The sequence below is a fragment of the Cynoglossus semilaevis genome, chromosome 18 (assembly GCF_000523025.1).
Source record: "Cynoglossus semilaevis isolate Cse_v1.0 chromosome 18, Cse_v1.0, whole genome shotgun sequence".
Classification (NCBI taxonomy): Eukaryota; Metazoa; Chordata; class Actinopteri; order Pleuronectiformes; family Cynoglossidae; genus Cynoglossus; species Cynoglossus semilaevis.
This window is the reverse complement of record NC_024324.1, coordinates 8,156,631-8,169,963: the sequence shown is the minus strand read 5'-3', so window position 1 is coordinate 8,169,963 and position 13,333 is coordinate 8,156,631. Positions and strand designations below refer to the sequence as shown.

Sequence of the window (13,333 nt, the reverse complement as noted above, 5' to 3'; positions counted from 1 at the left end):
GACAAGATCACACATTTCACAATTAGTAAAGATGCCAGAGCAGGACCTGGGCTGCAACTGTAGCGTCCAACTGGGCCGTGAAATGATCAATCCACGATGGGCGCCCACTTTGGACTAATAGAGCTGTAAAATATGCAGATCGTTCATTAGGCTCACAGAGCCAGCAATGCAGCCAACACTCTTTGTTTGAGGCAACACTGGAAGTTTCTCTCTCTCTCTCTCTCTCTCTCCCTCTCTCTCTCTAGCTGCAGCTTTTTTGTCCTCTGCTGCTGCAGGGAGTGTGACCACAGGCGCTCACACACTCCGTTCTCCTGAATTCATTTATGCACATTATGCTTATGTGAGGAGAGGAGGCAAACAAACGTGTCATTAAACGTGAATCTCAACACCGTATATATATATGTGTGTGTGTGTGTGTGTGTGCCTGCTCTGTGCAGTGGATGTGTGTGAAGGCTGCCCCCCCCCACCCCCCGCCCCCTCTCTCTGTTCATACAGCAGGGTGACAGTGAACTTGGCCTAAAGCGAGCTCTGCTGGTGGCTCAGAGAGGATGCAGATTTATCTTGGAGCCGGGGCTGACCTCCAGATGAACCTGCAGCGCTGCTCTGCTCTTTCTGCCTGGCGGTGCGCCGCACACATGGGGCCCTGTCCAAATTTCGCAATGAAAAATTAGAACTTTTTTTTTCGGTCTTTTTCCTCTAAATTCCAAATAGCTACATTAGCAGGGAGACCATTTAAAATCCCTGTTCGTTCAACCATTGGCTTTTGAGGATTGCGCATAATTAGTATCTGCAGCGGTGATTGGATCCTCTCTCTCCACAACTCCAAAAATGTTCATATAAAAATAAATAAACTCGTTTTGTTGAATGTTTTCCAAAAAGATCGTCCAGGTTTTAATGACGTCTCCTCTCTGGTGAGGAGCAGATGTGAAAAAAAAAATCAATTAGATGTTTGTCCAAGACATTTCAGAATGTCTCTGTGATATGCATCTCGTCAGGCAAAAGTAAAATCTGTTTTAAATCGAGTTGCAAATGAGAGTAAAAGTCAGTGTAGAAGAAAGAAATTCCCAGCGGGGGGTTGAGGGAAGTTAAAACTAATCAAATCTAGATTTGCATCCTTTGCAAATAAGTGTCGTTTTAAACAGGTTTAAGGAGAATTTTAAAAATAATTAATTTTAACACAAAATCCTGTCTCAGAACTCGAAGTCAAAGGTAAAGAGAACAAAAGAAAGAAAAGGTGCGGCGCCGCAAACGTCCGACATCAGAAGTCTTTAGCACTCATCTTTTCATTTTATTTTCCAATTTCTGTTGAAACTATTCCTATTCTACAGTGTGTTGTTCTTTGGATAAAGCTCTTGACAGCACACTGACCTGTCCCCCCTGTCCAGCTCTGCTCGGACAAGAGGTCACCCCCAAAGCGAGAGTGACTTTTTCCGGGAGGTCATCTGAACTTTTCAACCCCAAACAGACAACGCCGTGCCTGACACAAAACGGAATTCCTCTTTAGATGTCTCCCCGCTGCTGTTTGTTCCCATGTTGTGTTTACGTGACACTGTTTACAGCCTCCCATAAAAACCCATGCGCGATGCCAACATGTGGCGCACACACAGCGCACAGAAAAAATCAATAATAATGTGAAATAAAATTAAAAAAACAGCTTTTCCAAAGTCCTCGTGAAAAGTTTTAATATCTGATGTGTTACTGTTGATCTGTAAACAGGCCTCTTTTATCAAACACACACACACACACACACACACACACACTGGAAACTTTCTGGCTCACGGTCTGCGAAATCTCCAATGCAATAAACGACAAGTCGAAGTTTGTGGGGGTGGAAATGGACACAGATAATTATCCAACATGTAAAAACGGATTATGAGTTACACCACAGATGGAGGGAAACAAGTTACACGGGGAAGGAAGCAATTAAACAGCCATGAACCGGACTCAACCCTGCGTAACATCTGCCGAGACCAGGATTCAGCACTGCACAACTGACAAATTAGTGTAATGAACTAATAGGGACAGACAGAGGGAGCGAATACAATAATACGGCTGTCTAACTCCAGCTGACTGCTAACAGGCTACAGCGGAAAGTCCACACAAACTCACCCAGAGACGCGGTCCTGGTCCCGGACGTGGTCTGAGCCACACTGAGTCACACAGACGCCGTGGACCGGTCAAGTAACACATAGAGGCAGCAAAGCGAGACTCAGACCAAGCCTCACAGTCTGTGCGAATATATGTTATGTGCAATATACTGTCAACTCCCCAAAACCATAAAACTTACTTTAATGGCCACCACGTGACCGTTTATGGCCAGTGAGCCTATCTGGCCGCGCTCTGGATGATTTTTACGATCTAATTCATAGACAAAACCCCCCATTCATTTAGCACCCAAATGTCAGAGAGCCAGAATCGGCCCCTAATAAAGTTTACAGCATGAAAAGTCGAGCTGGTTCTCCTGGAAAAGCCCAGGAGTCCGTGCGCAAAGGGACGCCCCGGCCCCTGACGCCTGTGAGCGGCCGAGGACCTCCACCACAGCCCACCTCGGCTCCACGGAGAGGTGAGTGAAACTAACTGAGGGGTTTTGGGTCAGAGTGGACCTGTTGAGCTGCAGCAGGTCTAACTTGTGGGAACTTTGGCCTTTTATTCTTTTTTAGAAAACAGGAAACTCTGCCTCTTGGAATACGTGCGTAAAAGGCGCACCGCGAGTATCTGCAGCGGTGATTGGATCCTCTCTCTCCACAACTCCAAAAATGTTCATATAAAAATAAATAAACTCGTTTTGTTGAATGTTTTCCAAAAAGATCGTCCAGGTTTTAATGACGTCTCCTCTCTGGTGAGGAGCAGATGTGAAAAAAAAAATCAATTAGATGTTTGTCCAAGACATTTCAGAATGTCTCTGTGATATGCATCTCGTCAGGCAAAAGTAAAATCTGTTTTAAATCGAGTTGCAAATGAGAGTAAAAGTCAGTGTAGAAGAAAGAAATTCCCAGCGGGGGGTTGAGGGAAGTTAAAACTAATCAAATCTAGATTTGCATCCTTTGCAAATAAGTGTCGTTTTAAACAGGTTTAAGGAGAATTTTAAAAATAATTAATTTTAACACAAAATCCTGTCTCAGAACTCGAAGTCAAAGGTAAAGAGAACAAAAGAAAGAAAAGGTGCGGCGCCGCAAACGTCCGACATCAGAAGTCTTTAGCACTCATCTTTTCATTTTATTTTCCAATTTCTGTTGAAACTATTCCTATTCTACAGTGTGTTGTTCTTTGGATAAAGCTCTTGACAGCACACTGACCTGTCCCCCCTGTCCAGCTCTGCTCGGACAAGAGGTCACCCCCAAAGCGAGAGTGACTTTTTCCGGGAGGTCATCTGAACTTTTCAACCCCAAACAGACAACGCCGTGCCTGACACAAAACGGAATTCCTCTTTAGATGTCTCCCCGCTGCTGTTTGTTCCCATGTTGTGTTTACGTGACACTGTTTACAGCCTCCCATAAAAACCCATGCGCGATGCCAACATGTGGCGCACACACAGCGCACAGAAAAAATCAATAATAATGTGAAATAAAATTAAAAAAACAGCTTTTCCAAAGTCCTCGTGAAAAGTTTTAATATCTGATGTGTTACTGTTGATCTGTAAACAGGCCTCTTTTATCAAACACACACACACACACACACACACACACACTGGAAACTTTCTGGCTCACGGTCTGCGAAATCTCCAATGCAATAAACGACAAGTCGAAGTTTGTGGGGGTGGAAATGGACACAGATAATTATCCAACATGTAAAAACGGATTATGAGTTACACCACAGATGGAGGGAAACAAGTTACACGGGGAAGGAAGCAATTAAACAGCCATGAACCGGACTCAACCCTGCGTAACATCTGCCGAGACCAGGATTCAGCACTGCACAACTGACAAATTAGTGTAATGAACTAATAGGGACAGACAGAGGGAGCGAATACAATAATACGGCTGTCTAACTCCAGCTGACTGCTAACAGGCTACAGCGGAAAGTCCACACAAACTCACCCAGAGACGCGGTCCTGGTCCCGGACGTGGTCTGAGCCACACTGAGTCACACAGACGCCGTGGACCGGTCAAGTAACACATAGAGGCAGCAAAGCGAGACTCAGACCAAGCCTCACAGTCTGTGCGAATATATGTTATGTGCAATATACTGTCAACTCCCCAAAACCATAAAACTTACTTTAATGGCCACCACGTGACCGTTTATGGCCAGTGAGCCTATCTGGCCGCGCTCTGGATGATTTTTACGATCTAATTCATAGACAAAACCCCCCATTCATTTAGCACCCAAATGTCAGAGAGCCAGAATCGGCCCCTAATAAAGTTTACAGCATGAAAAGTCGAGCTGGTTCTCCTGGAAAAGCCCAGGAGTCCGTGCGCAAAGGGACGCCCCGGCCCCTGACGCCTGTGAGCGGCCGAGGACCTCCACCACAGCCCACCTCGGCTCCACGGAGAGGTGAGTGAAACTAACTGAGGGGTTTTGGGTCAGAGTGGACCTGTTGAGCTGCAGCAGGTCTAACTTGTGGGAACTTTGGCCTTTTATTCTTTTTTAGAAAACAGGAAACTCTGCCTCTTGGAATACGTGCGTAAAAGGCGCACCGCGCTCTTGGATATATACATATATATATATTTTCTTTTCTAAAACATACACTGAGTGTAATGTTGGCGTTCCAGTAGAAAGTTTATTATAACGACCATCATCATCGTCATCATCATCATCTTTATTTTTATAATAGTATATTTTTTGACTTCCAGTCTTTACAAAAAAAAAACATTTACAAAAGAAAAACAAAAAAACTTTTTATCACGATGGACTTTTACACAATGGAATCTGCCGTGGAAATAAACAAATTCCACACGGAACCAACTACTAAACAAACACAAAAACAGCTTGTTGTTTTTTTTATTATTATTATTATTATTCTAATATGTTGCGCTCGGGATGAACAACGAAATCAGCAGCTCCTGCAAAAAAAACCCAAATGAACGACAAAAACTAATATACAAGGCACGTCTACTGTACATTTACAAGACTGACCAGTGTCGGCCGCACGTGTGTCCTTACATGTGTTCACAACGCAACACAATGAGCGCACAAAAGGGCTGACTGCTGAGCAAGTGACGTGACGCAAAACGATCTCCTCAGCACATCCAACAAATAAATACATACATTATACAGTACAGACAGAGAAATCCAAGGCTAAAGACAAAAGCAGCTGAAACTCGTCCCACTCCCACTCCTTCTGGTTTCATGGTCTGAGCGCATCACGCAACTTTGACTGGATTTATTCATGTATGTAGGTAGCATCTCAAGTTGTTGTATTTTTTTTCTTCTTCTTCTTCTGGACAAGAAATAATTTAAACAAACATTTATTGATATTTTTTATCCCTTCTAAATCTAGACAGAACTGTACAGAATACGATTTTTTTATTTACTCACATAAGCATAACCACGTTGGAAATAAAAAGGAAAGACAAAATAAAAAAATTACCATATATAAGGGAATATAAGGGGACTGCTGTTGGACATATGTGGACCGTGTGGGGTGTCCCCTGTTCCGCACACTGTCCGGGAATAAGTCTCTGCGCTCTTTCAGGAGTCGATATGACAATCTTTGTTTTTATTTATTATTATTCTCATATAAGTGCTCCTCGTCAGGGCTGCAGGAGTTGGAGGGATCAGGGCCTGTAGCCTCCTCCTCCTCCTCCTCCTCCTGCCGCCGCCATGCTCATGCTCTTCAGTTTGTTGTCCTTCTTCCACTTCATCCTGCGGTTCTGGAACCAGATTTTGATCTGTCTCTCTGAGAGGCACAGGGCGTGAGCGATCTCGATTCGCCGCCTGCGGGTCAGGTAGCGGTTGAAGTGGAACTCCTTCTCCAGCTCCAGGGTCTGGTACCGGGTGTAGGCAGTCCTGGCTCTTTTCCCCTCTGGTCCAGATAACTCTTCAGCAACAACCAAAATATAATATTTTCAAAATAAGTAGGGAGGAAACGCATGACACAAAGCAGATGTTTTTGCACCAAAAACATACATCGTTATCAATATTTACTTTTTAACATCTCTCCCTGTGAGCTCTGTAAAATGGCAGCCAACAAAGTTTAAAAACGAAAACAAAGTCAGTCCAAAGAGTTTCACAGTAATTCTGAATCATGTTTTACGATTATATTTTAACGACTACAATTTTATTACAAAATGTCGCGTTTTCAGACTAAAACTTGACATAAAAATAAAAATAAATCCCTGCACATCACTCTTGCAGTAAAATAAATGTAACCATAATGTTACAGCATTTCATATAGAAATATCTGGACTGAAGTTGGCTGCAGGTTTTATTATTTTTCAAACAGGTAGGAAGGTGAAAAGCGCACGTGACGAAACTTGCCACCTCAAAGTACATGAATTTATATATTTAAGTTCTTTTTTCATGCACAAACTGCAGCCGTGTTGATGATAAAGTCCTACTGTAGTTAAATCTCAACTCATTTTTCCATTTTCCCTCTCTCTAACAACGACTCTCCGTGTCTAAAACCAACATGAGATGGCGTTAAAAACCACTTTACCGTGACTTATGTGTATTTTCCTCATCCACGGATATATTTGCGGCTGTGACGAGTCGTTGACATTTTGAGGAGTTGTCGGTGCGCTTCCCGTGGCTTTCTCGTCCTCCAGAGGGGAACCTTTGGACACGCAGTCCTGTCCGAGGAGCAGCGTGGCAGCGTTGGCGCCGGAACAGGACGTCGTGATGGAGTTTTTCATGGCTCTCTGCTGCTGGGAGTGAGTCTCCGGGACCGGGGACGAGCTGGCCACCGAGGCGCACGGCAGAGGGTCAGGTGGCGGCGACAGAGACGTGGTCCCGCTGCTGCTGGCGGGCTGAGTGTACCTGCCCGGCTCCACCGAGGCAGTGGTGGCCGCTGAGTGACTCGGAGAGTATCCCTGCGTGCGCTCGCCGCCTCCAAAGTGTCCGGCACCGGCGCGTCCGACTGTTAGGTCCATCCCGTTGTAGCCATACGCGTACCTGCTGGAGTGCATGGCCGTGGAGTCTCTGTATTGCTCGTTTGCCGAACTATGGTCTCCATAATTATGTAACTGGAAGTCCGCGCCATTGGGATAGCGACCGCAGAATGAGTTCACAAAATAGGAGCTCATTTGTTGACAATTCCACCGATCGCCCGCCGTAGATGTCGCCGGAGTTCGTTATGATTTTGGGAGGTAAAACGGCATAAACCTGTGCGCTTGATTTGTGGCTCTTTTGCCTTAGCGCGTCCTATAGCACCCAAGCACAATTTATGATGAATTATGGAAATGAGTGGGACATGGACTTGATTCTCTCTTACGTAGGCACCCAAATATGGGGTACGGCGAGGAATCACGTGCTTTTGTTGACCAGTCGTAAATCCTCCTGTGTGACCTCCAGAGGTAAACTCGTGCACGCAGGAAATACTGGGTGGGATGAAACGGGCGCGCGCTCACAGGCGCTCCCGGCTAGGGACGCCTCTCAGCCGTGGCTTCGCTGTTTTGGATTGTCGCCGTGCGCCATCCTCTGGCGCAAAGGCGGTACTGCGCGTCTGCGGCGGCTTTGTGAGGCGTGGGCTCCGCACGGGGTCATTCGGAGGTTAACGAGCATTGCGGCAAAAAAGCAAGTGGGCTCCTAAACAATACAACAAGTGACACGCTGAGAGTGCAATCTCTGCGAGGACGGTGTTGCTGCGGGAATAATTCCATCAGATTCTCCTCTGCATGTTATGATGGGCCATGAGTGAGAAGCGTCTGCGCCGTAATGGAATAAAAGCGCATCCAAAAGCTATTCTCTGTTTTTGTTTTGTTTTTAACACGTATCTTCTTTATTTTACCCCATAACACACACACATATGTGTATAGTGTAATAAATATTTGGCATAAAGATAAAGTTTTAATAAGACCTTATCCAATAATGCCACAGAGACGTTCACGGTCTGAACACCGCGCTGCTAATTTCAAAAAACAATAACTGTGAAGATCTGCTGCACATGAACGGCCGCTCTGCTGTTTTTCCTTCTTTAAAAGACTGTTGACTTTTAGATGAAATTTCAGAACTATGTTTGGCACCGGTAACCTGCCGTTACTTCACTCTGATTAACGTCCTGACCTTTAGACAGACACTTATCCCGAATTCCGTTTTTTTATTTGTTTTTGTTTGTGTGTTTACGCGACATGAACACAATGCAAAGAATGACAAGTGTGTGTTTTGCAGCCTAAATAATATGAGGGTGGTGTGAAACCACAAAAGGAGCACGAGGAAAGCACATATTTGTAACAAACAAGAAAAGAAAATGTTTCGAGATTTACATTTTTTTCAGTACGAAAAAAAAATTATTGCAAATATGTGTGAATTATTATTTAAACGATGTAATTATAATAATAACAATGATGATGATGATGATGATTATTATTATTATTATTATTATTATGCGCAAAACCAGACACAGACACAAAGACACAGACTTATTGACAATCCTTACGTAACTGTGCGTAAAACCCTTAAAAAACAATTACTGTTTCTTCAAAACAGTTTTTAGAAAAGCGTTACTGGTTTGTTAAAACAGAAGAAACCTCCTCCACTGCTCCTTTTGCTTTTCTCCCCGTGGAATTTTTATGGCACCTTTGTCTCCCAAGGCAGTGAGACATGTCCTCTGCCCCCCCACTCCCCTAACAAACATGTAATTTCCCCCCCCAGAGCCGCACCTTTCTCCCCCAACACAAGCCCAATCCTGCGTTACTGACAAAAACACTCGGCTAGAGAGAATTTATTCTGTCCCAGGTATGCGAGCCCTCTGCGGTTATCGACCCCCAGAAGACACGGTGAAGGATTGAGGGTGAACACCGGGGCTCGTGCATCCACCGCGGGCCCGGGTGCTTTTAGAGAACATAAGAAGGCTCTGCTGGTTTAACAGTGTGCCTCCAACAGCTGATTTATGACTGGCCAATGGCAACAAAGTTCCCACGAAAGTTATTTCCCTTCCCCAGGCAGAGACACACCCAGGAACTGAGCAAGGGGCAACAATGTGACCGACACTGTGGGGGTCAGTGCTGGAGGAAAAACAGGAGGGCAGTGCACTCTGCAGGCATCTCTGCACACTTGCACTTGAGAGCAACAAAGCAAACAAATTATAATAATAGGATTTGAAATACAATCATTTTATTTTTTTCGCAAATCCAGTCTTTACGCACGGATGCTGTGCGTCACGCGTCACGCACAACCTTAATTTTACACGATATGCAAAACATCAACATCCAAACTGTGCATCAGCTCACAACACACAGCCGTGGGAGTATTTGTTCACATCAATCACGAGTAGGAAGGCAAAAATAATTAAAGTGTTATTTGTGGCGCGGTAATGGTGAATAGACGTTTTAAGGACGTGTTTAAAGTCACCTTTGCACCAGTGGAGGAAACTCTGCTCGTTCTTTAGGTTGTAACTCACCGGACGAGCCGTTTGTTTGACGGACACAGTATTTATGGGAGCAGAGCAAATAACAACAGTGTGAGGACAAAGGCAAAACGCTGAGGGGAAACAACCACAAACAAGCAGACATGTTCAGAAAATCCCTGACCAACTTAGCGACGTCAGTGAAGGTCGAACATTCTGTCTAAGATTCCTCCATCACACCTGTGAACCACGGAGGCGCCTTTGAGCTGCACGTGTTGTGAATTAACGTTGATTATCAGTGCGCCGTCACTGGTAATTCACAAGCACAGAGGCACCGCGGTGCTTCACGGGTCTCCAGCCTTCAAACCACCGTGCACACCAGCCCCTGAAATGGGTAAGGGGTGCAACCGCAGTACCCAGAACGCCTCCACGGGAGGGCGTTAAAGAGCACACAACTTGGCCACCATCCACCCAATAAATGTAGCAGCCGAAAAGCCCATCCCAATTCAAACACGGCAACAATCAAAGTCAGTCTCGACCGCGTGCGAGACGCAACAGACGGTTCATCAACTCAATGAAAACATTAGCGCCGCAACCGTGGAGTCACATAATTTGGCACGAGTGCAACTGCCTCTGCCACCATGACACCGTGACACAGTGATTCACCTTGGCACACAACAACAGCCGCCACAGCGTCATCAAAACATCATGCAATCATCAGATAATCATCAGCAGGTGTGGTGTGGTGTAGTGTAGTGTAGTGAACACCGGCTTAAAAATTAAAAGCACAAATGTGTGTATAATAAGCAAGGTTAAAGTCTTACCTCGGGATGTTTCTTTGTCAAACGGAGGAGGATGGGGAGGCACCGGGCAGGTGCAGTGGTGCAGACACCGGGGGAAGTCTCCAGCTGAGTCCCAGGGCTGAGGCTGAGGCTCCCGGGGGTCAGTAACGCACCAGGGCGCCTTCCTCTCATCCTTCCCAGTCGCGTCTGCACGCCGACAGTCGAGTAACCCAGGCGATGCTGCCATGTTAATATATAAGACGAGCTCCTATGACTTGACCAAAAGTGGAGGAAAAAAAAAATATTAATCTCCAAATTCCAAAAAAGCCAGGAACACAGGGAGGCGAAAGGTTGAAAAGCTGGAGGAAAAGCGTGGCGTGGAAGCCCCGAGACCGTTAAATGAAAGGCTGCTCTATTCCTCTATTGGAAATTATATATAAAAAAGTTCATGTTCACGGCTCACGGCCATGTGACCAGCCGCGGCCAATGAGAGGCCGAGTTGAGTCGTAAAGTTGTATGGCTCTGTTGTAAATTTTCATAAACAACAGCGGATTTATGAGGCAGGGACTGGGACACGGGGGGACTGGGCTGAAGGAGGGAGGGAGGGAGGGAGAGAGGGAGGGGGAAGGAGGAGGAGAAGGAGGCGGGGGGTGGGCAGGTCACCGTCAGGCGCCATCTTACCGAGGGAAGAGGGAATGTAGAGTTCAACAGTAATTCCCCTTCATCTGCAGCCTGACCCATCTCGCATCCTCATAGCTCACATTCCCCAGAGCCAGTGTTTACCCTGCCCATCACAATGGACTTCAGCCTCCTTTATGACATATAACCTAATGGTGGACAGCAACCCACGTTTTATTATCAAAACTATCATTGTTATATTTCAAAGAACTGCGTCATTATCGCCGTCAAATGTTTCATTTTCAGAGCGAAACGTCACAAACACACAACAGACCATTGGACTAATATTACTTTGTTTAATTCCATTTATATTTCAGATTTGCAGTAGACATTAATCTATATAAATATATATATTAATTGTGCAAAGGTATATATATATATATGTATGTATGTTTACACCTTTGCACAATTAATTCTGACAATTAATAATAAACAAATGCAACATGTCTCGTTTTCCACTGGCCAAACGAACAACCTGTTCTGAAGTACAGCGCTACCCACATGAAGACGCATACATTTCATTTTTGACCTAATTAGTACTCACAAGTACGCGTGTAATCTGGTTCAAATTCTTCAGACATAAAAAACAAAACACCGCCGAGGCAGTAGCTCATGTTGTCAACATTTCACAGTGGAGATTTACACCCAGCACATTCCTGTTTACACTATAACAAGCATTTGGACTGTGTGGGAATGCGAGGTAGTTTACATGAAGTCAAAGGAGGAATTTTTTTCTCTTCCTCTCCAAAGGAATAGTGTTGTTATAAAAACAACCCCGTTTAACCTACATTATGACATGTGGCTGTATGAGCTGGATTAAAGAAAACACGCTGTAAATTAGTGGAACAACCGCGAATGTTCTATGGTAAACAAATGGTTAAGTTGAAATAACTTCAATACTTTTGTATGGATTTTTTAAATTTATTTTTGAGGTTTATTTTGATGAATAAAAAGTAAATATGATCTAATTATTTTAAATATTATGTACTCCCTAATTAAACCTTGACGTAATTGTAAAATTATATGACAGCGACATCTTGGCTGAATTGATGTAATTCTCTTTATTTTTCTCTCCTGTTACTTTGCAGCGGCATCTGCGTCCGAACCCGAGCTACTACTGTGACGGGATTCGACCGTGGACCCGCACCCTGTCTGGACACTGTTCCCTGTCCCCCCAGTTTCCGACGCAGATTCATCTTTTGGACGTTTTTTCCACTTCATCCTTCTGTTCTGAAACCAGATTTTGATCTGTCTCTCTGAGAGACCCACTTCACGCGCAATCTCCACCCTGCGCCTTCCGGTCAGGTACCGGCTGAGGTGGAACTCCTTCTCCAGCTCCAGGGTCTGGTACCGGGAGTACGTCTGCCGCCCGCTCCTGCGGTTTGATTCTGTTGGAGATCACATTATAAAGCGATAACTGTTTTGAGCAGTGACTTCATGTAAGTAAAAATCACAACTCGTTAAATAAGCCGGTATTAAATGATGGTTCCAATAAAATTCATCAGGATAAAACCGTGTCTCGTTAATTTATTTGTGATTGCGCTATTAATTGTGGCTCATATTTTGCCGCTCCGACTTAACAGTAGGGGGAGAAGGATTTTTTTTAAGGGTTAGTACATCTGCTTAGAAAGCAGCCCTGCTGGGGATGTTGGGTTCATGCCTCCTTTGATACTCTGCAAGCGTTTCCAATTAAAAGCCAGTAATGTGCTTCACACCGAAGGAGCCAACAGTAATTAGATTACAAGCCCAAAACACTCGCTTCGAAATCAAACTAATAAGAAAGAAAAATCTCTTCATATCAACGTTTGGATTTTAAAAATCCATGTGACGTATTTTCTCTGGCTGATTCTACTGCGTATTGATCCAGCGATGGAGGCATGGGTTTGGGAAAATAACACCAGAGGCTCTGCAGTGCAGACCAAATTAGAAAAAGGAGCTGCAGAGTGCAAGAAGGCTGATTTACACAACACCCAGGTCTTTTTTTACAACCACAAAGGGGAGAAGAGGCTATAAGAGTAATAGGAGTGCCGAGAAACCCCCCAGCGGCAAGGTCTGTGCGCACTGAGCACACAGAAGCGCCGGCCAAATGAATTTATGGCTGTGGAACTCATTAGTTGCGCAGTAAAAGTTTTACGATTCTTTTCCATGCAACACCAATGGTTTCAGGAAATTAATTGAAGCACTAACGGTCAATGTGAGCATCCCAATGTTTAGTATAGGCGCTGACCCTGAGGCATTAAAAAAAAAAAAAAGGAACACAGACAGTATACCTGATGCTCTCATCCACGGGTATATCCGGTAACGTTTGTCCGGCGGCGAGCTGAGGGGCCCCGGCCAGGGATGGCAGCAGCTGTCAGTGGACCTGCGGCTCTGGTCGAACTGGCTGCGGTGGGTGGAGACCGGGGGGAGCGCGGGGCGGCCGTGGGGGCGG

General features: G+C 45.0%; 2 protein-coding genes across 2 annotated transcripts; both read right to left on the bottom strand.

Moving 5' to 3' along the window:
- Positions 1-4,941: 4,941 nt before the first annotated feature.
- On the bottom strand, positions 4,942-8,290 carry hoxa5a (homeobox A5a). Its single transcript, XM_008331454.3, has 2 exons — positions 6,596-8,290; positions 4,942-5,977 (listed from the first exon to the last, which is right to left on the bottom strand). The coding sequence occupies exons 1-2, from the start codon at positions 7,179-7,181 to the stop codon at positions 5,715-5,717; spliced, it is 849 nt and encodes a 282-aa protein (XP_008329676.1). The 5' UTR covers positions 7,182-8,290; the 3' UTR covers positions 4,942-5,714.
- A 2,183-nt stretch (positions 8,291-10,473) lies between these two features.
- Positions 10,474-13,305, bottom strand: LOC103394256 (homeobox protein Hox-A7-like; the record flags this gene model as incomplete). The annotated part of the gene is made up of 2 exons (XM_025065343.1): positions 10,474-12,290; positions 13,173-13,305. Coding segments are annotated over 2 exons (444 nt in total), but the record flags the coding sequence as incomplete, so codon positions are not given.
- Positions 13,306-13,333: the final 28 nt, after the last annotated feature.

Bases quoted from the DNA above. Each gene is read 5' to 3' on its own strand.
- hoxa5a (XM_008331454.3), bottom strand. From the start codon at position 7,181: ATGAGCTCCTATTTTGTGAACTCATTCTGCGGTCGCTATCCCAATGGC. The intron at 5,978-6,595 runs GTAAAGTGGTTT...TTGTTGCTGAAG, and splicing joins GAAAATACACATAAGTCACG to AGTTATCTGGACCAGAGGGG.